This window comes from Rhinopithecus bieti, unplaced genomic scaffold (assembly GCF_001698545.2).
Source record: "Rhinopithecus bieti isolate Rb0 unplaced genomic scaffold, ASM169854v2 scaffold_51706, whole genome shotgun sequence".
Taxonomy (NCBI): Eukaryota; Metazoa; Chordata; class Mammalia; order Primates; family Cercopithecidae; genus Rhinopithecus; species Rhinopithecus bieti.
This window is the reverse complement of record NW_016820156.1, coordinates 57,988-85,452: the sequence shown is the minus strand read 5'-3', so window position 1 is coordinate 85,452 and position 27,465 is coordinate 57,988. Positions and strand designations below refer to the sequence as shown.

At 41.9% G+C, this 27,465-nt stretch overlaps 1 protein-coding gene across 1 annotated transcript in view; it reads right to left on the bottom strand.

Moving 5' to 3' along the window:
• LOC108520294 (glypican-3-like) overlaps positions 1-11,123 on the bottom strand; it is a 34,750-nt gene extending 23,627 nt beyond the window's left edge. Inside the window, exon 1 of the mRNA XM_017859622.1 lies at positions 10,507-11,123. Within this exon, the coding sequence (XP_017715111.1) occupies positions 10,507-10,681 (175 nt within the window). The 5' untranslated portion in view covers positions 10,682-11,123. The remainder of the gene's footprint in view (positions 1-10,506) is intronic.
• Positions 11,124-27,465: the final 16,342 nt, after the last annotated feature.

Below are 27,465 nucleotides of genomic sequence, written 5' to 3'. Positions count from 1 at the left end.
ATGCAAATAGAATTCTGATTTTTGTTTTCAAATGAACATCATCTCTTTGTTTTTTATCCTTTTTCCTACTTGGGCCTCTATTTGAATATTTGAAAGAACTTCCCATCAACTTTCAATTAGTTTACCTAGGCAACTGATTGAAAGTTTGGCCTAATGCAGACAGAAATTAAGAGAACTCTAATGAGGCCCTTTATCCTACCCAAATGAAATTTCCATGGCTGAAAATCCACTCTGTATTACGTTATTTATTTATTTATTTATTTATTTGACAGAGTCTTCCTCTGTCGCCCAGGCTGGAGTGCAGTGGTATGATCTCAGCTCACTGCAACCTCTGCCTCCCGGGTTCAAGCGATTCTCCTGTCTCAGCCTCCTGAGTAGCTGGGATTACAGGTATGTACCATCATGTCCAGCTAATTTTTGTATTTTTAGTAGAGATAGGGTTTTGCCATGTTGGCCAGGCTGATCTGGAACTCCTGGCCTCAAGCAATCCACCTGCCTTGGACTACCAAAGTGTTGGGATTAAAGGTGTGAGACACCATGGCCAGTCTGGATTATGTCCTTTTAAATGTACATTTATGAAGCTTGATACCTTAGGTAAGAAACACCAAACACTGAGGAAAAACTTACATACATTCAGTGTATGTTTCCATAACTGGCACCAAGTTGCATTATTTTCACAAACCTAAATACCACAGATCTGTAAGGTGAAGATAAACATATGCATTTATATATACATGTATAATATATCTTCAATTTATCTTGAAATTACTTATAATATCCTTATAAACAAGCATAAAATACTTACCTCATATAAGATTTGACTAGTCTATTTCTTCCAGAGAGTTATAGTATAGCCAAATGAATTAAACTAATATCCTTTATCACTTACCTATAGAAAACAAATGGATTTTTGACCTAAAAAAAAAAACTGGTTACTTTTTTAGAAGCCTTAGTATATTGGTAACAATAAATCAACTACTTAAATATTGGCTTTATGGAAATTTTATGTTTGTAACACATTTCTAACTCCATTCATTCAGTCTATAAATATATATTGAGTACCTATTATTTGTACCCTGTACTGTGCTAGACACTGGGATACAAAGATGAATAAAATGTAGCCCCTAACCTCAAGATGATCACAGTCTAGTAAGGAAGACATCATTAGAAACATGAACTTCAAAGTTGCCATAATCGGGGACTTCTAATTTTCCAGTAATAAATTTAGTTGCAAAAGGCAGACAAAAAGGCCATTTAAAATTTTACTCTAAGGTTGTGCTTTCTTCTGGATTGATAAGGAATAAATACATGTTTCATTGTGGAAATTTTGAAAATACAGAATATTTTCAAAACATCACTTCTACTGAGACATGTACATTTTTCAGCTTTCAGGTGGCTGGACGGTGGAAGTTTCTTTTATAATAGCTTTTGACTTCCCTTCTTATTGCCACTCCCACTTGTATTTTATCTCCCTTCCTATCAATTATTTATCAATATAAGCCAATTAAGTACACTTCAAAGAGCTTAGTAGATTTACTAATCTAGCATATAAATACAATTTCAGCTACTAGAAGTAATTAACTGTTCGGAACACTAGCAAGGCATTTTGGTCATAACATTGACTTCCTTTTATTCATGAGGAAGAATACAAACCCTCAAATTAGGCTTTGTCCAGCTACACACAAAAGAGGGAAAAGTGAAAATGCCTCTCTTAGTAATCAATCTTGATTCATTTTTTTAAATTGCAAACAAGTATTTCTAATAATTAACACTTGGTTAATTGATCTTAAATTGCCCTAATTAGAAGTACAGAACTATATCTTCTTTACTTTGTATATTCAACAAGATATTCAAGTAAGGCCACAATGTTCCAATGAGCATTCTCACCACCCCCCACCCCAAATCCATAGCATTTCAAAACACACACTTCCTCTGCTAATATACCCACCTTCACCTTGATTTTGAACAGCATTCTCCCTGTCATTATGTCTCAGAAGGTAAATTCCCATTACTTTATGCTGTCTCTAAAGCCAGTCTGGGGCCTGTAACTTGGATTCTATTTTCTGATGCTCATTTCCTAATGGAGTGCCAGGGATCCTGTTTCAAGCCAGACAATTTGCTAAATATGGGCAGATGAGTGGGAGATTTTCTACCCACACTTTCCATTAGATCCTAGATTACCAAAACGTCTAACCCATTTACAAGATTGGCTAGGACTGAATAGATATTGGCTCCTGGAATAGGCTCTTGAATTGAGCCTGCACACGAATTCTGATTCCAGGTTACAAAACCTGTGAGATACTTCAACAGGTCCATGCATGTGTTATATAGCTCAACTCCCAAATATGGTACTATCAATCTTAGCAAGAAAGGTCTAGCTGACATTAAATCAAAGAGGGCTTGATTTAAGAGATGTCCTACAATTTATGTGCTGTAATAATTGTTGATCGTTAATGATACTAAGCCAGTCATAACAATTCTGCTAATTTCAATTTGTTATTTGGGTACTCAACAATTTAATAAGCCCCGCTGATGGTAAGAGTTGCCAGCTAACTGAGGTAAGCCTGCATCTATCTCCAGCCAAAATATATGTAGGCTGAAAAGTTTGTCCACATGCTCCAATAATGTATCGTAACAATTTGGGCTTAGGCTTTTAAAATATGTAAGATGACATATGGCTTAAGAAAGTATATGAGAGTTCATAGGGAATACACAATGATCTAGAAACTCTATTTTGTCAATTATTTACTAAATGCTGTATGGCCTTGTGCTCAACACTGCTCAAATGCAGTGCTTTCCCTTTAAGAGGCTTATAATCTAAAACATACAAATAACCATATGCAGAAAAAAAGCTAGAGATCAGAGTAAAAGGAAGCATTCACAAAAAAATGTACAAATTCAGCATGCCAGAACTTTTCAGTTGAGCAACATGATCCCCAGTGAAATTCTTTCCAAATGATGTATCGTGTGCACAAGTTATAAGTGATTATCTTCAATTTTCTTAGAAATGAGTAATAAGATACCTCTTAAGACCCATGCTTTTGTATATGCATCAAACACTGAAGTTGGCGTGGTCATTGATAGCTGTCATTTAGGCAGAAAACATATTTTCTGTCTTTTCTCATACCAGACAAATCCAGGACTCTTTTCTCCCAGATCGGTAATAAGCCGCCTTTTCTAGGCTACAGTGAACAGCAAACATTGCAACTCTAAAGATGGAAGTAGCAGAATGCTCAAAATATTGCATCAAAATATTGGATACAACCTACCAGCCCATAAGAAAAAAACACATTGCAAAACTGATACCATCTGCGTCATTTAGCATCCATCAAAATTCTTATGTCTGTATTTCCTAATGCTTCCAAAATGGAATTTGCTCCAAGAATTAAGAAACTCTTTTAAGATGGCGGCCCTATTAAGAGACTTCTCCCTATCTCCCACTTCATCTCTTCAGTTCTTTTCCCTTGCCCAGGCTGGCTATTGTGACCATTTCAGCCAATTTCCTGGAGGTATTTTCTAGCCCTTTTCACCCTTTTAATCCTACAAGTTTCCTGGGAAGCCTGTTTACTTGTATGCTCCCCACTAGACTGTGAGCTCCTTGACAAAAGGGATTGTGTCTCACTCCTCTCTGCACCCCAGCACCTATTACAGAGGCTGCCAAGGAGTTGGCAGTGTTAGACTCCTTTCAGCCCAAGGTGCCCCACCAATCATCAGCCATGTCCTCCATCAGATTGATGGCTCCCTCTAAGCACAGCTTGGTATCAGTATCAGGATTCGTGTACTATTCAGACCACATTTGAAAGAATTCTCTAACTGTTCCAAGTTAGCACACGATACAAAGTTTTTTGTATTGTTCAAAGTTTCAAAGTTTTAACAAATCACCTGGTTACCCAAATATCTAGTGCAATCTCAGAAGAGAGAAAACCTTTCCACACCTCACTTATTATTCTCTCTCGATATTAGGACCGCTAACTGCTTCAAACTAATTGGGGAACCGCAGCTGGCAACCCAGATACGGAGGCTAGTTCTCACAGTAAAAAAAACAACAACAAATACCAAACTCTCTCTTTGTTTCAAGCACGTTGCTTTTATTTTATGTTGTTTCATCTATTTCAAGAAACTCCAAGTCAATTTTGGCTGTTCAAGACTGCCTTTTACCCATACAGGCATTTGGCCTTCTGGATTGGTTCTCGCACTTTCCAAGGCCTTCCAAGGCAAGATCCCTCAATCTTTTGGGAGTTGCAACACTACCACGGTTTGTTTGATTTTCTCATTTCCATCCATCCCTTATGCTACCCCTCCCCAACAAAAGTGGTATATGGCATTCATAAAGTGAATTACACTTGATTTTGTTTAGAGGAATTTTTTTCCAGACTTCTGTAACATTCCCTTGAGACAATTGGAAACATCATTGTCTGATTACTAGCTCACTTTCCTTGCCTAAAATTGTATCCATTCTTNACTAATCTAGCATATAAATACAATTTCAGCTACTAGAAGTAATTAACTGTTCGGAACACTAGCAAGGCATTTTGGTCATAACATTGACTTCCTTTTATTCATGAGGAAGAATACAAACCCTCAAATTAGGCTTTGTCCAGCTACACACAAAAAGAGGGAAAAGTGAAAATGCCTCTCTTAGTAATCAATCTTGATTCATTTTTTTAAATTGCAAACAAGTATTTCTAATAATTAACACTTGGTTAATTGATCTTAAATTGCCCTAATTAGAAGTACAGAACTATATCTTCTTTACTTTGTATATTCAACAAGATATTCAAGTAAGGCCACAATGTTCCAATGAGCATTCTCACCACCCCCCACCCCAAATCCATAGCATTTCAAAACACACACTTCCTCTGCTAATATACCCACCTTCACCTTGATTTTTGAACAGCATTCTCCCTGTCATTATGTCTCAGAAGGTAAATTCCCATTACTTTATGCTGTCTCTAAAGCCAGTCTGGGGCCTGTAACTTGGATTCTATTTTCTGATGCTCATTTCCTAATGGAGTGCCAGGGATCCTGTTTCAAGCCAGACAATTTGCTAAATATGGGCAGATGAGTGGGAGATTTTTCTACCCACACTTTCCATTAGATCCTAGATTACCAAAAACGTCTAACCCATTTACAAGATTGGCTAGGACTGAATAGATATTGGCTCCTGGAATAGGCTCTTGAATTGAGCCTGCACACGAATTCTGATTCCAGGTTACAAAAACCTGTGAGATACTTCAACAGGTCCATGCATGTGTTATATAGCTCAACTCCCAAATATGGTACTATCAATCTTAGCAAGAAAGGTCTAGCTGACATTAAATCAAAGAGGGCTTGATTTAAGAGATGTCCTACAATTTATGTGCTGTAATAATTGTTGATCGTTAATGATACTAAGCCAGTCATAACAATTCTGCTAATTTCAATTTGTTATTTGGGTACTCAACAATTTAATAAGCCCCGCTGATGGTAAGAGTTGCCAGCTAACTGAGGTAAGCCTGCATCTATCTCCAGCCAAAATATATGTAGGCTGAAAAGTTTGTCCACATGCTCCAATAATGTATCGTAACAATTTGGGCTTAGGCTTTTAAAATATGTAAGATGACATATGGCTTAAGAAAGTATATGAGAGTTCATAGGGAATACACAATGATCTAGAAACTCTATTTTTGTCAATTATTTACTAAATGCTGTATGGCCTTGTGCTCAACACTGCTCAAATGCAGTGCTTTCCCTTTAAGAGGCTTATAATCTAAAACATACAAATAACCATATGCAGAAAAAAAGCTAGAGATCAGAGTAAAAGGAAGCATTCACAAAAAAATGTACAAATTCAGCATGCCAGAACTTTTCAGTTGAGCAACATGATCCCCAGTGAAATTCTTTCCAAATGATGTATCGTGTGCACAAGTTATAAGTGATTATCTTCAATTTTCTTAGAAATGAGTAATAAGATACCTCTTAAGACCCATGCTTTTGTATATGCATCAAACACTGAAGTTGGCGTGGTCATTGATAGCTGTCATTTAGGCAGAAAACATATTTTCTGTCTTTTCTCATACCAGACAAATCCAGGACTCTTTTCTCCCAGATCGGTAATAAGCCGCCTTTTTCTAGGCTACAGTGAACAGCAAACATTGCAACTCTAAAGATGGAAGTAGCAGAATGCTCAAAAATATTGCATCAAAATATTGGATACAACCTACCAGCCCATAAGAAAAAAACACATTGCAAAACTGATACCATCTGCGTCATTTAGCATCCATCAAAATTCTTATGTCTGTATTTCCTAATGCTTCCAAAATGGAATTTGCTCCAAGAATTAAGAAACTCTTTTTAAGATGGCGGCCCTATTAAGAGACTTCTCCCTATCTCCCACTTCATCTCTTCAGTTCTTTTCCCTTGCCCAGGCTGGCTATTGTGACCATTTCAGCCAATTTCCTGGAGGTATTTTCTAGCCCTTTTCACCCTTTTTAATCCTACAAGTTTCCTGGGAAGCCTGTTTACTTGTATGCTCCCCCACTAGACTGTGAGCTCCTTGACAAAAGGGATTGTGTCTCACTCCTCTCTGCACCCCCAGCACCTATTACAGAGGCTGCCAAGGAGTTGGCAGTGTTAGACTCCTTTCAGCCCAAGGTGCCCCACCAATCATCAGCCATGTCCTCCATCAGATTGATGGCTCCCTCTAAGCACAGCTTGGTATCAGTATCAGGATTCGTGTACTATTCAGACCACATTTGAAAGAATTCTCTAACTGTTCCAAGTTAGCACACGATACAAAGTTTTTTGTATTGTTCAAAGTTTCAAAGTTTTAACAAATCACCTGGTTACCCAAATATCTAGTGCAATCTCAGAAGAGAGAAAACCTTTCCACACCTCACTTATTATTCTCTCTCGATATTAGGACCGCTAACTGCTTCAAACTAATTGGGGAACCGCAGCTGGCAACCCAGATACGGAGGCTAGTTCTCACAGTAAAAAAAACAACAACAAATACCAAACTCTCTCTTTGTTTCAAGCACGTTGCTTTTTATTTTTATGTTGTTTCATCTATTTCAAGAAACTCCAAGTCAATTTTGGCTGTTCAAGACTGCCTTTTACCCATACAGGCATTTGGCCTTCTGGATTGGTTCTCGCACTTTCCAAGGCCTTCCAAGGCAAGATCCCTCAATCTTTTGGGAGTTGCAACACTACCACGGTTTGTTTGATTTTCTCATTTCCATCCATCCCTTATGCTACCCCCTCCCCCAACAAAAGTGGTATATGGCATTCATAAAGTGAATTACACTTGATTTTTGTTTAGAGGAATTTTTTTCCAGACTTCTGTAACATTCCCTTGAGACAATTGGAAACATCATTGTCTGATTACTAGCTCACTTTCCTTGCCTAAAATTGTATCCATTCTTGATTGCGCCTGTGGGTAGGTTAAGCAAAACAAAATAAACATCTAGACTTATGAGCTCATTGGCTTTTTTTCTGAATTTTTCTAAATTAAATAAGGGCAAAAGAGCTGCACTGAAAGTCAGTTATATGGATTTTTCTGCCAAATGCTAACTCTGTGCGCCTGGTTTCCATCTGTGGTGCTTTCCAAGTTACAAATCCTTAAAAAAATAAGTGGGGTATGAAGAGATCTATGGATTTTGGGGACATGCTATTTAGAACTGCTATCCTGTGACTTGAACACTCCAAAAGAAATGGGAACATGAGATTTTAAGGCTTTAGATCAGCTTTGTGGAAGTCTAGTGTAGTCCTTTAGCACCACTGATTTATTTTTTAGGCTGGCTTGTCTCAAATGCCATTTAGTCTCATCCATATTAGCATAAGAAATGTACCTTATTCAGGCTAACCCAATTCTGCTAATGGCCGAAGTTAGCCGTCAATCCCAAATGCTCCCCCTAAGTGAAACAGGACATTCTTGAGGATTTCTCCTTACTGTGACTGAATCTCATTTGATCTGGGACAAAGAAAGCTTTAATGCAGTTAATATAGTACAGCAGGCAAACTGAACGTGGCTTAAAATATGGATGTGGAGGGGGGAAAGTCAAGCGGTCATCGTGATGGTTCATAATTATCAAATAATTTTCAGCTCTCTTTCAATTTACAACCATTGAACGACAGCAGCAAATTATACATTTATTCACTTCGAAATTATGCACTTACCATTGTATTTAGTCTGCCATTATTGTCTCTTCCCTAAAATACTGATGCGCTCTTTCCACACACGAACATTAGGATTTTCACATTTTCCACATCTACAGTGACCATATTTGTCCCACTAAAATTCAGGACACATGGTTTCATGCCAGGGCAGAGTATTAGAAACCTGCACTGCCCCCGGAAAATCCAGGATATATAATGGTAGCTGTATGGGGATCACTGTATTTGAAGTTTGGCTTGGCCAGTGCGAGTCAGGACAGTGCCTGCCATGTAGAAGGTGCTCAACAGTGTTTGTGTTTGTTAAATAGAACTAAAGCAGGGAATGTTGGGTTTATATGATGAAAACCCTTGAAAAGTGATTTCTCCTATAGAGTTTGTGAAATAGCAGAGGAAAATGAAAAACCTTTATTACAAATCCCTCTTCTCTATAAGTGTATGGCCATCCCTAGGCCTAAAGGGAGGGAAAGAGCCCAGGCCAAATCTCATACACACAGTGTGTGGGCCCTCCCAATACTTTTATACAGATGCTGCAAAGAGGCAGGCAGCCAGAGAGCTGGGGGAGAGCGAGGGAGGGCGATTGCCTGCAGGAGTGTGTGTGGAGAGGGGGGTTGCTAAATGACTATCTGTGCTTTCCTCTGGCCTTTTTCTTCTTTTGGGCACCATCTTTACCTCCTGGCTTTGAATCAGCCAAATGTGGCCCCAACCCCAGCCCTGGACCCATTCGTCTTGTGGGGGCTCAGGCTGTGAGGACCAATTTTTACATTACCAACAAAAGCATGTTCTCTAGCCTTAACAATCTAATTACCATGGCACTTCCAGGGGAGAGAGATTCGCCAGTTGTTTCAGTTCTGTGGAACTGATTCATAGGTTGCCCCTTACAGCTCCTGCACATGCCCACGTGGTACATTATTAACACTTAACAGTGGATGAGGTAGTTCGACCCTCCCTTAGAGCGAAATCCTGCAAAGCAATATTTAACATATGCGCAAATGCATTTCAGTCACCAAAAAGGGTGACCAATTACCTTTGCAACTAAACAGCAGGCTCACTCGGCTCTTTTCATCAACCTAAAGAAAAGGCTGAGGGCGCGCTGGCTGCCTAGGTAACCTCCTACCAGTGAACGCTGGCTGGTAGCGCCCACGGGGCGCGCATCCGCATTCACAACTTGGTCCAACCATCGGGCCCGCCTCCATGACTTGTTGAGAGCCACCAGCCAAGTTTTGGCTAGGGCTGCTCCCCGATCCTTCGGAAGCGCGGGACGCGCGCCTCACTGGATGCCTGAGTTGAGAAGAGACCCCGGAGGCCACAAACGTCTCACGGTTACGGAATACAACTGGCCGTTTCTTCTCAGTGCACCCCTGACAAATTAACCTGTTTGAAACCGACTCTTCTTGTCCGCATTGTCAGTGTAGCAACTTGGTCTAATTGGATTCTAAGGCGGGCGTTAGAAGCCTAACCGCTGGACAGTCAATCACGCAGGGCCATTAATATTCATCTGTTGACAGCGGCAGCCCTTGGCTAATGTTAAAATACGTCGTTACGGCACGATCTGATTGTGCAGAACAAAAGGCAGGCGTTCAGAAACTTTCCTCCACCTAAAATCATCTCCCCTTTAGGATCCAGCCTGTCAAGAAGGCAGATGAATTTGGGAGGGGGAGGAGTTAAATTTCTTTGGACTCCGGCTCCCTGGGCCAGCAGCACCGGTTTTAAAGCGATTTCGCTAACCTATATAAGGGATGCTGTTTTGAAGGAAAAGGTTCAGTCCTCCTCATTTTGGGGACCCTCTTACTCAAAAGTTTGCCTCGGTGTGTCTTCACCCGCCACTGCAGATTCAGAAATCTGTCCTCAACTTTGCTTGCACTTGGGCCCGTGAGCTTAGGAAACCCAGGCTGGGTAAAGGAGGGCATGGGGGGCACGCTGGGGAAGGGACGGCTGGAGCTGTGGTCCAGCTAAGGCTGAAATTCTGACACGTATGTGCGAGCAAGGATGGCAAATTCCCGAGGCACCAGCTCGGCTGCGGGGCGCCAGTTCGCAAAGACCCGGGAAAATAGCTCCCACCTTCTCGCCCTTCCAAAAAACAGGCGCTCACGAGAGGGCGATCCCCACGGTTCCTCCCGCTCACACCTTCCCTGACAGCAGCATGAGACTGGGGGATGTGGGCTCCGTCCACACACACCCTCTCTCCCTCCCTCAGTAGATCCAGCCAGGCCCCAGGCACACCGACCACTCCCAAGTGCCCAGCTGCAGGGCGCACGACTACAGCCCGGCGGGGCTAGCGCGCTCAGGGCACAGCCACCACGCGCCCCTTGGTCCCCGCTGAGTGCGGGGAACGCTCAAGGGACCCCTCCTCACCTGGCACGGGAGTTTCGGGCACCCACTTGAGTCCGGGCTGCAGCCTCTGGAAGAAGGAGCGGACTTGGTGACAGGTGGCGTCCGGCGGCGGCGGCGGGGGCTGCGCCTGTCCCGGGAAGTCCAAGCTGAGCAGCATCGCCACTACCAAGCACGCGGTGCGCACGGTCCCGGCCATCCTGCTTCGCAGGGAGCTAGGAGAGCGCGGGAGAGTGGCAGCCGGAGCGAGAGCACTCCCAGGACTCGGCAAGCCTGGCAGTGGCCGTGAGGAGCAAGAGACGTGCTGCTACCCAGCCGCTGCAAAAGTTTCCTCGCAGCTACCTGGGCGCTGGGCGAGGGCGGGAACCGCTTGGCGGCGCGGGGCAGGGCGGGGCTGACTGGGGTGGGGCGGAGCGAGGAGAGACGGGGCGGGGCGAGGCGAGCCGCGCGGCCAGGGGGCGGCGGCGGTTGTGCAGCTGGTAGCCTGCAGGGTGCGGGGGCGCGGCGTAGAGGGCGGCGGGGGCCACTAGGGCACCGCGTGCGGGGACCGGGCGGAGGCAGTGCGAGAGGAGGGTGCGGAGCGCGCGCGGTGGCTCCCGGCAGCCGAGCCCAGCTGCCCGTTCGCCGCCGCTCTGCACAGGGCGCTCTCGCACAACTACTGCAGAGGGGCTGCAGGCTCGAGCGCGCTGATTGGCTCCCCAGCAGCCGTCCCCTCTGACTGGGAGAAGTTCCCCAGCCTCACTCCTCCTTCCCGCCGCTCATTGGCCTACAGCCTGGAGGGCTTTTCCCTTTAGGATTTTTGCCTCCTTTTCCTCCTTCCTGGGGGCAGATGGGGGTCCCTGGCCTAGGTGCCCCTCCGCTTCGCCACAGGCCTTCTTTCAGCCTGTGCCAGCTCTTTCCTAGCCACCAGAGCCACACAAGGTATTCCTTCACACAAAATCCACCTCCTCATTCTACTCTCTGAGGAGCTTCCCGCGAACCGTTTTCCTAACGAAGCTCTGACCAGGTTCTCAAAGCCAACCCGCAAATAGTCACGTTCAGGGACAGCCAGGGACCACTGGGCTTTTCACAGCCTGCCTCACCTTTGAATACTGTATCTTAAAAGTCTGAAAGCCCATGTGGCTTGCTAGATTTGATTCAATAGAGCCACACAAAGTCAGAGAAAGCACCTGATTCTGGGGCGTTAAAAGAAAATCTACTGCACGAGAGTCCCAGGTGGCCCTTCAAGAGGCAAAGCCTAACTAGTTGCAACGAAATAACCAGGGGCTTAAAGCCAGCCTAACTCATTAGAAAATCATTACACAGCAAATTTATTGAGCCAAAGCTAGCCTATTTCATAGATGGAGTAGAAGGCTATTTGAAAGATCTCCTACACCCAAATCCCACCTCTCCTGCTTAGATTTCACCATTAGAAATCCAGTTCTTTGAGAATCAAATATCTCTCCGAGGAGGAATACATTTTGGTCATTACCTATATGCTGGTAAGGAGGGATCTTTAGCATGGATTCTTTTCATGATCCTCCACACCCTACTCCAGTAGAGAACTCAATAAGTATTTGTATGATGAAATTACTAAACACCTCTGCATGAATCAGTTTGTCATCTGAGGTTTTGTTTCCGACCTAGGTGAAAGTAGGTTTTGAGGGAGAACCTCAGCACCAGGAAATTGTCTGGGGTGTGCAAGGTCAGAGGAGAGGAGGTTGTGTTCCAGGACCCATGGGCTGAGAAGGGAGACAAAGAGAGAGGAAGGTCACGGGGAAGTTCATTTATCCATTTATTCATTCGGTAACAAATATTTGAACTCCTACTGTGTTCCAGGCACTGTAGATTACAAACAGACAATGAGGATACAAAGATTAACCAACCCGTGGTACCTGACCTCAAAGAACTGCAAACTAATGGGGAAAACAACCAAGTCGAATGTTAACCCACTGTGTGAATGCTAAGATAAGAAAGTTCTAAGGGGTAAGAGGGGGGATCGGAGAAAGCGTGCCGGAGATGATGACCTAAACTCAGAGCAGTAGGAGTTTAGGTGAGACAAGCAGATGGGGAGAAGGGTGCTGAGGCAAAGAAAGCAGTGTAAACAAAGACACTGAGGGGAGAGGGCTTGGCATGGCCCAGTTGGAAGGTGGGAGGTGCAAGTAATAATTTCATGTTGGGGAGTTGGAAGAGCTAAGGTGAGAGAGGTAAGCAAGGGCCAGATTATGCAGTCTTGAAACCATGTGGAGGAGTCTGGGGAACCACTTAAGGAAATTTTCAGCACGGTGGGGGAGGGGGGCGCCATGGTCATATTTGCCTGAATAAAAGATCTCTCCAGCAGCACTGTGGAGAATGGCTTGGAGAAGGAAAAAGATTGGAAGCAAGGAGACCAGTTCAGAGGCTGTGAAAATAATTCAGACAAGAAATGATAAAGTCCTGTAGCAGAGAAGATTTGGAAATGGAAAAAAATTACTGGAGATATTTAGCATATAGTGTTAAAAGGGTATAATGACCTAGTGGATATGGGGGATGGGAGAGAAGGAGTCAAGGACGGAGGGCTCATTCACTCTTTTTTCAACAAACATTTGAGTGCGGCCAATGTATCTGGCATTCTTCTCCTACTTCATAATTTTGCCTGGGGCTAGGCCTGCGCCTGCATTGAACATTTGACAAATGACATATCCACTTTAAAAGAAACACCAATTAAGAGTCATAATTTGGCTGGTGAGTTTGATATGTTCCACCTGTGGAGCCCTGTGACCAAAGGGCAGATTGGAAGGCAAGCATTGATTGAATTTCATGACCTTGCAGAGGAAGACATGACCTCCCATAAATTCATGATCTTCCAGAGCTCATGCAACTAACTACAAAGGCAACAGTTGTTTTCAACTACTGGGTATTGAGTACCTGGAAAAAGGGGAATGTGACTTATTTTTAATACATGCTTTTATATTTAATATACTTTGTATGAGCTAGGTCAGTGCTTTCCAAAGTGAAGTGTGTGAATCCCTGGGTTAACTGAAGTGGACCAATGAAGTTTTTGCTTTTCATTTTAATAAATATTTATTTTAATGGTGGATTAGAAAAAATATATGTAACTAGTACATCCAACCCATGATTTTGTTAGGACAAAACTAAGTAGCTGGTGCCATGATACATTTATTTCAATAAAAATGTGAACTGGTTTGAAGAAAAATATTTAATTGTAATGGGAATATGAAGATATAACAAAATGTGTGGGGTGATATGTAAATGACTAGGCTTTGGGCTGTCATAGGCAAGCTGGCCCTGAGGTTTTGGAAAATACTTCTTTGGCCTAAAAGCTTCTGCTGCCCCTCCAAGCGGCTACTTCAGAGCTTTTAGCCAACCTAAGGTAGGAGTTAATAAAACTTGCTAGGTTTAAGGAGTGGTTCCGTTTTTATAAGTGCCTCTCAAAGACTTTCTAACCTTCTACTCCCTAAGCGATGACTCTAATAGCAGAATTTCAGGCACTGAAACTGACATCGAGGAAAGCTTGCAGGAAAGCTATGAGCAGCTATCTGCCCTGCCTACCCAGTAACTTGGAATTTTACTGATGAAAATCCAGTTCCTTAACCGAAGCATACAATCTGTTACATTACATACTATATACTGCCCAAATGGGCGACTGTGAATTAAGACTGGGTTTTCTTTTTCTCTTTTACATAAACAACTGTCTTACCTTTCAAGGTTCCCTTCCTTGTGTTAGAAGTAAGGCCAGTGATTCATCCTTACTCTTCAGCTAGTAGAGACAAAGAGAAACAATCCGTCTAGAAACACAAAAGGATGTGCTGATTGAACCAGTGTTCACTTTTGACAATTCATGATTCTGTGCTTTCAGGCCCAGTTGGAAGCATTTAGATAACACCGTTGGGCCCCATCTTTCTCTTTGGACCCCAGAGGAAGGCTACCTAGCACAGCAGGCCCAGAAGAACTTTTCTTCACCTTTCGCTCCTAGTCTCCAGTTTGAAAGAATTCGAGAATTCCCAGCTGTAGCCAACAGCTATTATCTTGCTGTAGCTGGGAGGAGAGTCTGGTTCCATGGCTCCAAAAGCAGCATAAATCAAGTTTTCTGGGAGACGGTTAAGAAAGGGTGTTCAACAGCTGCCGCCATGGGAGGAGCTCATACACAGCCGTGCACACGGCCACACACGCACACATTGTTTGTCTTGGGCCCAGTTTCCTTTGCCCCCCAGGTGATGTTCTCCTTTCCCCCTATCCCTCAGGTACACAGTATCTTCTGCCCTGAACTCCACTCTCAAAACCTGCTTTCAGAAAAGAAACTTTAAAACTCATCCATTTACAGTGTATATGGTTGATAGGTTATAATGGGGCTGCCCACCCAGGGGTACAAGTATTTTAACAGGATCAAAGCTTTAAACCAAAGGAACAGAGCTCTAAAAACTGTGGAATTCCAGGCATCCGCCAGTGGGAAGGGAGTGTTTAAACTGAGGGGCAATGAGGCCTTTTTTGGTGCACCTGAAATCACATCATGTAGACAGTTGCTTATATGTTAGACTGGTGCTGCTCACAGTCAACACCTCCCTGGCCACACCTCTGCACTCTATGGCACACAGCCACTTTGTCTCCCCTTCTCTTGCAGTGTATGACTCCTTTGTGGGGCAGAGGGGAGGGGAGGCGCCAGGCACACTGATCCCAATGCTCCCAAATGTATAAGCTATGATCAGAGAATGAATTATGGTCCTTTGGGAAAGAGTGTTCATTCATCCATCCCAGCCAGCAGGCCACTGCAATGTAAATGGTAACTTTGTAAGTTGAAAGACTTAGAGCCATTTTGAAAATTGCATAATAATCCCAGGCAGAATTTGGCTCCGTGTGTATGGAAAATTAATAGACCCTGCTGAGATGCTTGCATTGTGAGTTGTGGATGAATAGTCTCTCCTCAGACCAGGGACTATGCTTTGCCCTCACTAAATCCACAAAATATACTGAGCTTCTTGTAAGTCAGAGTCCAAGTCTTGAAAAACACTACTGAAAATTTTATTTGTAGCATCATGTTGATTACCACAAATAAAAAATTATTCTATTCTGTGTTTGTCCATTGATTTTCTTTTTGATTGGGCAGATGCACTGTATGTAAATCTAACATTTTGTGTCTCTTGCATAGGATATTTGGTTTTCTATAAAAATTTAAGGGGTTTGTAGTTTGGTGATTGAGAGCACAGTAGCTTTAAATCCAAATGCTGGTGATGCCTGAGGCATGGCTTTATGTGCCACATGGCAATTCACACGTACTTTGTTTTGTTTTGAATCATTTTGGACCAAAAAACACAGTGGTTCAGGTAATGTAATATATCTGTTTTGATGTACGATGTGTAGAACCTCTAATAATTTCACTAAGATTTTTTCTGGGTCTTTATGCTCTGGAGCCTGGGTCCCCAGTAAGCCAACTGGCATTCAACAGTTGACATCTCACGTGTTTGCTTCCATTAAGGTCCTTTCCTCTTACCAGAGCTCCATGAATTTCAAGCAACTTATCATGGGAAATCAACAGCCACCATCACAGATAACAACTCATATTTTTGATAACTTCTCCCTTCCCCTTCCCAAACCCTATCTACACTCCTAAGTCTTGTGGAATTTCAAAAGTAGCATATCATAAGAAAACGCCATCCCCAGCACCACCTGTAACTCTATAGTCACCATAAAGATTATCCCTTAGGAACTGTGTGTTTTGTTTTGTTTAGTTTTGTTTTGTTTTGTTTTGAGACAGAGTCTCGCTTTGTTGCCCAGGCTGGAGTGCAGTGGCACAATCTCGGCTCACTGCCACCTCCACCTCCACGGTTCAAGCGATTCTTCTGCCACAGTCTCTTGAGTAGCTGGGATTACAGGTGCGCACTGCCACGCCTGGCAAATTTTTGTATTTTTAGTAGAGACAGGTTTCACCACGTTGGTCAGGCTGGTCTCGAACTCCTGACCTTATGATCCGCCCACCTCAGCCTCCCAGAGTGCTGGAATTACAGGCGTGAGCCACTGCGCCTGGCAAGAACTGTGTTCTTGAGAGGCAGTATGGTTGAGACCTGCAGTTAAAGGAGAGGGAGAGAGCAGGTCCAAGCCATTCCATACTCTACCAACCAGGTCCAGGGGCTGCCTGACTTGCGGTACCAACATTGGGGTGACCACTACACTTGCCAAATTGTGCAGCAAATGTATGTTTTCCTATGTATCTTCACAATAACTTGAGAGCTTTAAAAGAGTAGGGATTCATATGCTTCTTTTCTGTACTCCCTATAGTACAGTGCTACTCAGAGTGCAGTCCGTGTACCTGTGCTGGTCAGTGCCCTGTTTCCTACCAGTCTGTGAATCTGTGACTGCTACCAAGTAAACATTTAGAAACTTTTTGGGTTTTTTTTGAGACACGGTCTTGCCCAGACTGTACTGGAGGGGTATGATCCTGGCTTGCTGCAGCCTTGACCTCCTGAACTCAAGCTATCTTTCCACCTCAGCACCCTTCCCAAACTAGCTGGGACCACAGACACACACCACCACGCCTGGCTAATTTTTTTTTTTATTTTGTGCAGAGATGAGGGTCTCACAATGTTGCCCAGGCTGATCTCGAACTCCTGAACTCAAGGGATCCTTCCACCTCAGCCTCCCAAATTTCTGAGATTACAGGCATGAACTACTGCACCTGGCCCCTAGAAACTTTTATAGCATTTTTATATTGCTGCTACTTGTAAGCACATGAAGAGTTGGTCACACTGTCGAGTCAAATAATTGTTTTAAAATGGCCTTATATTTTGTATTTCTTTTCAGTTTTCCAGTAAATCATTTTATGATGTTTTCCCAAAGTATTTGTCCATGTCAGAAATAAAATAATATAAAATAAGCTGATTTTACTACAGATAGTTTGAGAAGCATCGCCCTAGTATATGCACAGTACTTTGGTCCATAGTAGTCCCTTAGTAAATGTTTTCAATGAAGCCCTGTGATGCTTTTCTTTACAAAATAAGTCCACACATCCCGATTTATGGAGAGTTCCTATTAAGATCATAACATATAAAAGCTTTCCAATAATAAGTGACTTATTTAAAGATAAATTTCTAGCTAAAATATTCCTGCTATAAAAATTATCACATAAGAATGCTTTTCTTCTTCAGCTCACTTTTACTCAAGAAACACTCAGGAGAGTAAATGTGGCTTACATGAGGTTGTGCATCTCAGAAGATCTTAGTATAAATTACAAACAGAAGTTGAACTCCATAGCCTTTGTATTTTATTTTATCAATTATTTCCTTCCTAATTTATATCATGTTTTCTGTTGTAAATGAAAGAGATACTAGCCTGAGTACCAAAACATATCTTTTTAAGAGCAAGATGATAAGATCCAGAGGGAAGTACCGCTTCCTTGGAATGCCTTCATCTCATTCATCCTCACAACATGTCAGAAGCATAGCAAGTCTCCCCTGCCGTAAATAAATTGCATGTCATTACTCAGAAGATTTACGCTCTGTTGGATGTCTCCAGTTCTTCCCTAACTCCTGTTAAACGTATGGTTAATACCATATGTTTTGTTAGCAGTTTTTTTGTCCGGTATTGTTTTGAAGTTAGCAGTTGTTTCATGTGGGAGTATCCCATCTTCCCAAGTAGATTGGAATAATGAAAAGAACGGCAGACCAGCAAAGAGCTCATTTCTAGTTCTTGTTTTGCCACTCTGAGCATTGCGACTCTGAATTAGTAACTTAACATTTCTGAACTACAGCCTCCTTAACTATAAATTGAGAACAGTGGACTACATGCTTTCTAAAATTCCTTCTACCTTTGACCATCTGTGTTTCTATGTTAGTGAACTCCTTGAGGGAAGGAATCTTCCATTTCTGTATATAGCCTCCAGAACCTTGCCTAGAATGCAGTAGGCCCCCAGTACACATTGTTGAAGACATGACAAAATGTATTCCTCATGACACAGACCCCAGTAATGGCTCCATAGGAGATGCTCAAGAAATATTAGTCGTTGATCAGTGCTCTTCTTAATCAAAGTACCATATAATAACATTAAAAATTTAATTTTTCTTCTGGTTGGCTGTGGTGGCTCATGCCTGTAATCCCAGCACTTCGGGAGGCTGAGGCGGGTGGATTACTTGAGGTCAGGAGTTCGAGACCAACCTGGCCAGCATGGTGAAGCCCCGTATCTACAAAAATATAAAAATTATCTGGACATGGTGGCGTGTGCCTGTAATCCCAGCTACTTAGGAGGCTTAGGCCCAAGAATCACTTGAACCCAAGAAGAGGAGGTTGCAGTGAGCCAAGATCATGCCACTGCACTTCAGCCCGGGAGACAGAGCAAGACATCTCAAAATAAATAAATAAATTAATTAATCAATTAATTTTCTCCTAATAAGCAAGATAGTAATTTTGTTGTAAGCAGTTTTGCAAGAGTGGAGATATAAACACATACCTCTATCAATGTTATTATCTCTAGAAAATTCTAGTACAAAGGGTTTTAAAATTAATTCATACATTTTTAGAAGAGATAAAACCAAGGCTGTGTGATATTATTCTTTAGATATAAATACGTAAGTATGAGTATTTTTATTAAAATTCTCAACGTATGGGGGGGTCTAATGAAGTATTTTTGTGGTGGAAAGGATTAATGGTAATGTTTTTAGGAAGGATTTATTTATTAATTTTCCTTTATTGGAAATACCTGATGCAAGGGGCGCGGGGTCCGGGCGTGCGGGCGTCTCTTATTGTCAATCCGTTCTATGGAAATCCTTCCAAAATGCGTTGCCTATTTCTCTGCCTTAGTAAATAAAGCATACATATGAAATCTAATATAACCTATCCTTGATGCTCTGTTTTATCATATTCAATTTTGTGCAATGTCGTAAATATACAAAATGGTGAGACAATGGGCTGAGTCTGTATTGGGCCTACTATACATCATGAAATTTGATTTTTAAAAAATAACAACAAATCCTCTGAAATGAGTTTTCTCTTCCTCTTTAATGTATGATTCAGCATATACAGATGCATGCTCTCCTGCATTAGTCTGCTTTTTAAAAACTGTAATTCTGGAATCAAAGGCCAAAGTAGCCCTTCCTAGGTCGTTCCTTTGGTTTAACCTCAGTTAAACAGCAATCATTTTCAATACCAGCTATTTCAACTCACTCTCCAGTTGACTTGCTTTAACTTATGTTGCAACACAGTGATCACAAGAGCCAGCACAGTGTTGTGGAATGGACATAAGTTCCACAGTCAGATAGTCCTGGGTCCAAATTCCAACTCTATTACTTACTAGCTAGATAACCTTGGGCAAGCAGCCTTATCGGTCTAAGCCTTCACTTAGAAAATGAGGATTAAAACTTAACCTTCAAAAGACCACAAGTATTAGTGAGGATGTGGAAATTGGAAACCTTGCATACTGTTGGTGGGAATATAAAATGGTGCAGCTGCTATGGAAAACAGTATGGAGGCTCTTCAAAAAATTAAAAATGGAACTGTCATATGATCCAGCAATCCCACTTCCAGGTATTCATTAAAAGAATTGAAATCGGGATCCTAAACAGATATTAACACCCCCCTGTTCATTGCTGCAGTTCTTCACAATAGCCAACACGTGAAAACAACCTAAATGACAATGGACAGATGAATAAAGACAATGTGACAGAAAACCAAATACCTCATGTTCTCACTTATAAGTGGGAGCTAAATGATGAGAACACACGGACACATAGAGGGGAACAACACACAGTGGGGCCTATTGGAGGATGGAAGATGGGAGGAGGGAGAGGATCAGGAAAAATAACTAATGGATACTAGGCTTCATACCTGCAGGATGAAATCATCTGTACAACAACCCCCCATGGCACACGTTTACCTATGTAACAAACCTGCACATCCTGCACATGTAACCCTGAAGTTATGATAGAAGTGGTAAAAAAAGACAATGAGGTATATACATGCAATGGAATACTATTTGGCCTTCAAAAGGAAAGAAATCTTGCCATTTGTGACAACATGGATGAACCTGGAGGACATTATGCTAAGTGAAAAAAGCCAGGCACAGAAGGACAAATACTGCACAATTCCACTTATATAAAGTATCTAAAATGGTCAAATACATAGATACAAAGAGTAGAATAGTGTTTACCAAGGACTGGGGGTAAGGAAGAATAGGACATAAAGTATCAGTCAAGCAAGATGAATAGGCTCTAGAAATCTGCTGTACAACATTGTACCCATAGTCAACAATAGTGTATAATATGCTTAAATTTTGTTAAGAGGGGAGATCTCATGTTAAGTGTTCTTACCACAATTTTTTTAAACTTAATCTTGGTCAATGAATGGATGGATATATATATCCATGTGATAATACACATATATTACAATGCATTGTACAGCTTCTCTGTATGCTAAGAAAAATACAACTTTGCAAAATCTTTGAGGGGACTAGAGATCATATAGGTGAAGTGTCTGGCACATTGCAGGTATTAACATTATGGTGTGAACCTTAAGGCTACTTCTTTTAAAGGCCATCAAAGCCAGGTTTGGTTTTTGTTTGTTTTAACAAACATTATTTACTTGTTTCTTTCTTTGTCATTTATTACTAACATTTATTCAGCAGTCACTGTGTTCTAAGCACTGGTGATATAGTGATGAGGACAAAATTCTCCTCCTCATGATCCTTAGCCAGGTTTGTTTTTAACCTCCAGACTGATCAGACATGACTGAGATCTTGAGGTTTTAGTTGTGAGTTCATTGCCAGGTTTGCCACAATGCCAGCTTTTGGGAGTTCCAGATTACCAAAGGTTTGCAGATTTGTAAGTTTGAAGGCAGGCATACGCCCTCAAAGGCATTAATTTCACACTCTTGACTCCTGCTTAGTCTTCCTCCAGCTTCTCCTTAAAACAGGTCCATGTGGAGATTACGGGAGCTAAGCAGTGTTCAGTGATGGCCTGGGTCCAGCAAGAGACCTGCCATGGGCCCAGGAATTCTCAGACACCGATTTGCCTTTCCATTTCCCAGGGCTTAACCCTCTGTCATTTGGCCTCCCCAATTACAATTACATTTCCAGACTTTTTTTTTTTTTCTTTTGGCCTTACCTTCAATTCCCAGATCTTAGTAATGGCTCATATTTCCTGGACGTAACTACAGGAGCTCAAATTCACCTTTGAAAAAACATTTTCAAACTTGAGCTTACAGCCAGATCTACCCCAGTTTTCAACTTTACCATCAAACTCATATATTCATATATTCATACCTTTTCTAATTTATCACCTTACGGAAATATCATGCCGTATTTACTTTATTTTCTTCTGCTTGGTACTAGGTAATGAAGTGACTCTTCTTCAGAGGCAAAAGGCTAATGATTTCCCGGTAAAAAGAAACAATGTCAGTCTCTCAGCTAATACTCTATGGTGTGGAGGGAAAACAATTATCTCACATATGGAAGGGAAAGTTCATCTTCCTTGGTGTAACTTCTCCTATGGCAAAAAGGTCATTTAGTCACATGCAAGCAGCTAGACAAGATGATAATATAAAGCAGATATATTATCTGTGTGCTTCTAAACCATCTGGGGTTTATCAAATGCCCTACACCACTCAAGGATGAGTCAGTTAAAGAGAAACATCAAAGAATGAAGGATGGAATCACCTACTGTTCTTCTGTGTATTTTCACAAAAAAAAATGGTTTAGTTCTCATTAAGATAAAAAGATCAGAATATCGTTCTATGAGCAGTTCAGTTTTGTTTTGTTTTATTTTGTTTGTTTGTTTGTTTGTTTTGGAGACAGAGTTTGCTCTTGTTGCCCAGGTCAGAGTGCAATGGCGTGACCTCAGTTCACTGCAACCTCCACCTCCTGGATTCAAGCAATTCTCCTGCCCAGCCTCCTGAGTAGCTGGGATTGCGGGGATTACAGGCACCCGCCACCATGCCCAGCAATATTTTTTAATTTTTTTTATTTTATTTTATTTTTTTTTTAGCAGAGACCAGGTTTCACCATGTTGGCCAGGCTGGTTTCGAACTCTGACCTCAAGTGATCTGACCACCTCGGACTCCAAAAGTTCTAGGATTACAGGTATGAGCCACCTCGCCCAGCCTATGAGCAGTATTGTATTCACACCTGAAGCAGCCATAATTCTAAAATCCAGAGATCTCTATTTCTCACCCTAGTTTTGCTGCAAATAGAACGCATAATACTGATGCACTTTAACATATTCATAGTATCCCTAACTCTAAAAAAAATCAAGCCTGCCAAGTGTCTTTTGGGGTGTTTCAATTCAGCAAACAGGGATTACAGTAATGATAACACATAGTAAAATTTGGGGACCTGATAACAAACCTCTTAATCTGAGAAGGAAGAACCAAATTTCCAGGACTACCTAATAATCCCAGTTAAATTGTCTCCTTTCAGAACCTCTTGTATTTGTTTAAAACGTCCTATTTCTCACAGAGGACTTCCTCATACCTTATCAGATTGTTCTTTCCAACAGCCCTATCAGATAGACCAGGCAAGCAAGTATTATTACCCCCATAATATTGATGGGAAAGCCTCTGAGATTGAGAGAGATGAAGTGATGATCCCAAGGTCGCATAGCAGGTCAGCAATGAAGACAGGAACATACCCCAAGTCTAAAAAAAAGAAAAAATCCCAACAAGCCATATGGCAGTGCTTTAAAACATAAATGTCATAGGCAAAAACTTTGAATGTTATCCAGATGTCTATGGAAGGCTCATGGGAATCAATACTCACCTTAAAAGCTAGGCAGGAAAATGACACGTTATGAAAAACATGCCAATTTGAGATTTACTGGATGAGAGAGAAAAGTTGAGAACAATATAAACAGGCCAAACTTCGGAATATTTCTTGTGCTCTTCTCTTCACTGCAAACAGTGACCTTTGCACAGATAGAAAAGGTACAATGTGGGCAGCAGAAAAATGAGTTTGTGTCATACAGTTCATTCAGAATTTGTGAAAATAAAAGTGGAAGACATTTTCAAGATCACCCTTACAGTTCAATTTTAAATGTTCAGAGAATCTTTTCTTGCTCACAAGTGAAAAACCTGAGGATAAGTCATTCAAGGAAAGTTTGTCTCTGTTCTACTTTCATCATGTTATCAGTAAGGTAAATGAAGAAATCAAAATGTAAGTCTGAAAGAAGTAGCCTTTGAAAGCATCTGAATTGCACTTCCTCAGGCCAGTGGAATTTGACAGCTAATTATGAGAACTATAGATAGTACAAAACTCTGAATTTCTCAAAATGTACCAGTAATTGTCTGTGTAGAGAGAACTGGTTACACACATAACGGGAAACTCCCAGCTTCCCTCAGGAAAAGTGGTTACATGGGTGAGCGTCAGGCCTTATGCTTGGAATTATGGTGTACAGGTCTGACTGAAGCCCTCTCATTCCTGCTTTGCCTTTAGCAGACTGAGAGGAACACTGAGCCCCTCAAAGGAGAGCTCCCCACAGGAAGGAAAAATCAGCCTTAGAGGGAGCGAAATCCATGAAGCTGAGTTGCCAGAATCCCTCCACAGGCCACCCAAGCAGCGAAGAAATTCATGGAGAGAAAGAAAGAAAAGACCCACAGCCGTGAGCAGAGCCAGCTGGGAGGGATGTTATTACTTTATTTCTGTTTTCTTAACTATGTGTGTGTGTGCGTGCATGTGTGTGTGTGTGCGTGCGCGTGCGTGTGTTTTGAGGGGGAGGGAGGATTGATTGCAGAAAACGTCTTGATCCACAGCACTCAAGATGGAAACTTTTGTTGATATAATTTCTCCTAACTTTCCTACACCTTCCTTCCCTTCTACTCCATTTCCCCAGTGGCTATCAAGAGCTGTATATATCTGACCACAAAACATCCAGTCAGTCAGTTCAAGTCAAAAATGCAGCCAGCCATCTGGATTGACTCAAACTCTGTCTACACACACCAATTGGCTTGGGGTATTCCAGTGGAAACAAACTGGTTATTTTTAAACAAACGAGTTGAAATTCAGACACCATCCAATTAGTTATTTCAAAATGCCTGTTTGGCGACTATGAAACGGGTTATTTTCAAAGGGTCCTTGTGTTGGCATAAACAACCTGAATGCTATTAAATTGACAGCTATTTTAAGAATCAAGGAGATAAGGCCAAGCGGCTGGACTCATGTGTATAAAGGGGAAATCCTGGTCGGGTAGCAGCATCGAAGCCCTCTAGAGGGTGACGCCTTCGTGGTCAAGGATGAAGTCTTTCACTTGACAGTGGACATAAACCATGCCCCTCTTTGCCCAGAGGCAGCACCTCGGTTTTTTTTCTTTTAATTGTTTTACTTTTTTTATTTTTTTTTTTTTTAGACAGGTCCTCGCTAATGTTAACGTAGAATGGAGTTGCAGTGGCAGGATCTCAGCTCACTGAAACCTCTGCCTCCGGGTTCAAGTGATTCTCCCTGCCTCAGCCTCCTGAGTGCTGGGATTACAGCAGCCGCCACCTATGCCTGGCTGATTTTTGTATTTTTAGTAAGAGAACGGGTTTCACCATGTTGGCCAAGGTGGGTCTCGAACTCCTGTCCTCAGGTGATCCACTCACCTATCATCCTCCCAAAGTGGCTGGAGTTACAGGCGTGAGCCCACCAACACCTGGCCATTCCTTTTTTAGAGAAAGGCCGCCTGTAATGCCTTCTTCCTGGACACCCCTATGCTAGCCCAGAAGGCCAAAGATCCCAACAGACTCTATAAAGGACCCAATGTGATTGTATTTACCTATTGCGGCACCACATTTCCCTAATGCACACAATGATGTTTAACTTGATTTTCAACCTTTTATGGGGTTGCAGTCTGACAACATTTCACAAGGGAAGCTTCCTCTGAGCCATTTGACCCAATTGGTAATGAGTTTGGTCAGTTTCAACTGCAAAGTTATACTCCCTGGGCTTTCTCCCCCAACCCCAAAATGTGAACATTCTTTTTCTTGTGCTACATTACTAAGAAATGATTTCAGAAAAAAAAAAAAAAAAAAAAGTTGGGGGAGAGTCTCCTCCTGAAGATAATTTTATGTGCAAATTTTATTTGCACTCCTCATGCTTTGTCATAAAGGGCATTCAGCCGTGTTAATCATATAAGAAGTTTTAGCGAAGCTCTCTTTTTCACATTAGGCTTAAAACATCACCCCTGAGGTGGTGCTGATGGCGCCCTTAGAAAAGATTTCTTTGACATCTAAGACACAAAGGACTTCAGCAAACGCGCTCAGAGTTAAATGAGTGGTGCCTAAGTGCTGACTCTCCATCCCCAGTGACAAGCATTTACTAAGTACAACTTTTGTTTCTGCAAATGTCTTACTTGGGTGTGTCTTAATCCCAAGTGTTGAGGAGGTTTTGTTTTATTGTCTGTGTGTGTTTTTTAAACATTTATTTTATCAGAAAGGATTTCCACAATGGAAGCATTCATTGCCATCGCTGTGGCTGAGTCTTTAGGTTTAAGACTAGTTAAGCTGCCCCAGGTAGAAGTGTTTGCACAGCTACAGAAGTATAGAATCGCAGCCCCGGAGTTGGAAGGGGCCCCCTTAAGCCCGTCCTTGCCTTCAGGCATCTAAGCCAGAGGAATAGCCACTCTTTTCTTTACGATCTCCAAGGACAAAAACTCGACATGCAGTTATTTTATTATAAAAGTGTGAACTGTAAAACATATTTATAAGGGAATAATATTATCATCCATATTTAAATGATTTCCTTTTCAAAACATTTGCTTGCCCAATTTTTTAAAAAATTAATGAACAGTAAAGTTCTTTGAAAAAAAAATCCTTTCAAATCCTTTCAATAGAATCATTTCTCCTCTTTTTGAAGTACTACAAGGGTCATTTCTCCCAGAAAATTCTGCCAGAAATTGCTATGTTTCTTCTAAAAAGCGGGTTTGCTTTTATCTTGCAGATACCCTGAATCAAGACACGCTTCCTTTTTTGCTTTGGCTGTTGGAAAGCCCACAGCCAAATGTGTGTCCCCTCCCTTCTAATCAATGCACAGGACCTCACCCCAGCTTCACCTGTTTGTCTTCCTTTATTTTTCCATCATCCAAATTTCTTCACTTAGTTGTGCTTTTTGGCTTTCATGTTGTTTCTGGGCTTTCTGGTTTTCTGGTTTGTTTTGATGTTTGGAAGCAATATAGTGAAGCAAGAGCAGAGACTCTGGGGACTAATATACTTAACGCTTGGCTCCCAGCTCTACCCTTTCCTATCTTAACCTTTCATTTTCCTCATCTGTAAAATGGAGAAAACAATAGTAGTCATGGGGTTGTTGTGAGGGTTAAATGAGAAAATACATGCGTAGTGTCAAGCCAACAGTAAGCACTCAAGATATGTTCATTATTAATATTATAACATTGCAGCCTTAAATCATTTCAAGAGCAAGAGGTGCAAAAGAGAATATAATTATTTATTCTCCTATTTCAAATGTTCAATCTTTATCTCCCCTCTTATTCTTCCTGTTGCATGAATTGCCTTTCAAGCAAATTATTTGCTGCTGTTTCTGCACTTTAATGAAACTCCTTCTACTATGTTACAGGCTAGTGCTTCCCAAACTTACTCGATCTTAAGAATCAGCAGAAGCACTTACTAAAAATACAAATTTCAATTGGGTGCGGTGGCTCACGCCTGTAATCCTAGCACTTTGGGAGGCTGAGGTGGGAGGATTGCTTAAGGCCAGCAGTTGAGACCAGCCTGGACAACATGAAACCCTCTCTATTTAAAAAAAAAAAAATACAGATTTCTGGCTGGGCACGGTAGCTCACGCCTGTAATCCAAGCACTTTGGGAGGCCGAGGTGGGTGGATCACGAGGTCAAGAGATCAAGACCATCCTGGCTAACATGGTGAAACCCCACCTCTACTAAAAATACAAAAAATTAGCCAGGCGTGGTGGTAGTCCCAGCTACATTGGGAGGCTGAGGCAGGAGAATGGCGTGAACCTGGGAGGCGGAGCTTGCAGTGAGCAGAGATGGCACCACTGCACTCCAGCCTGGCCCACAGTCTGAGACTCTGTCTTAAAAAATAAATAA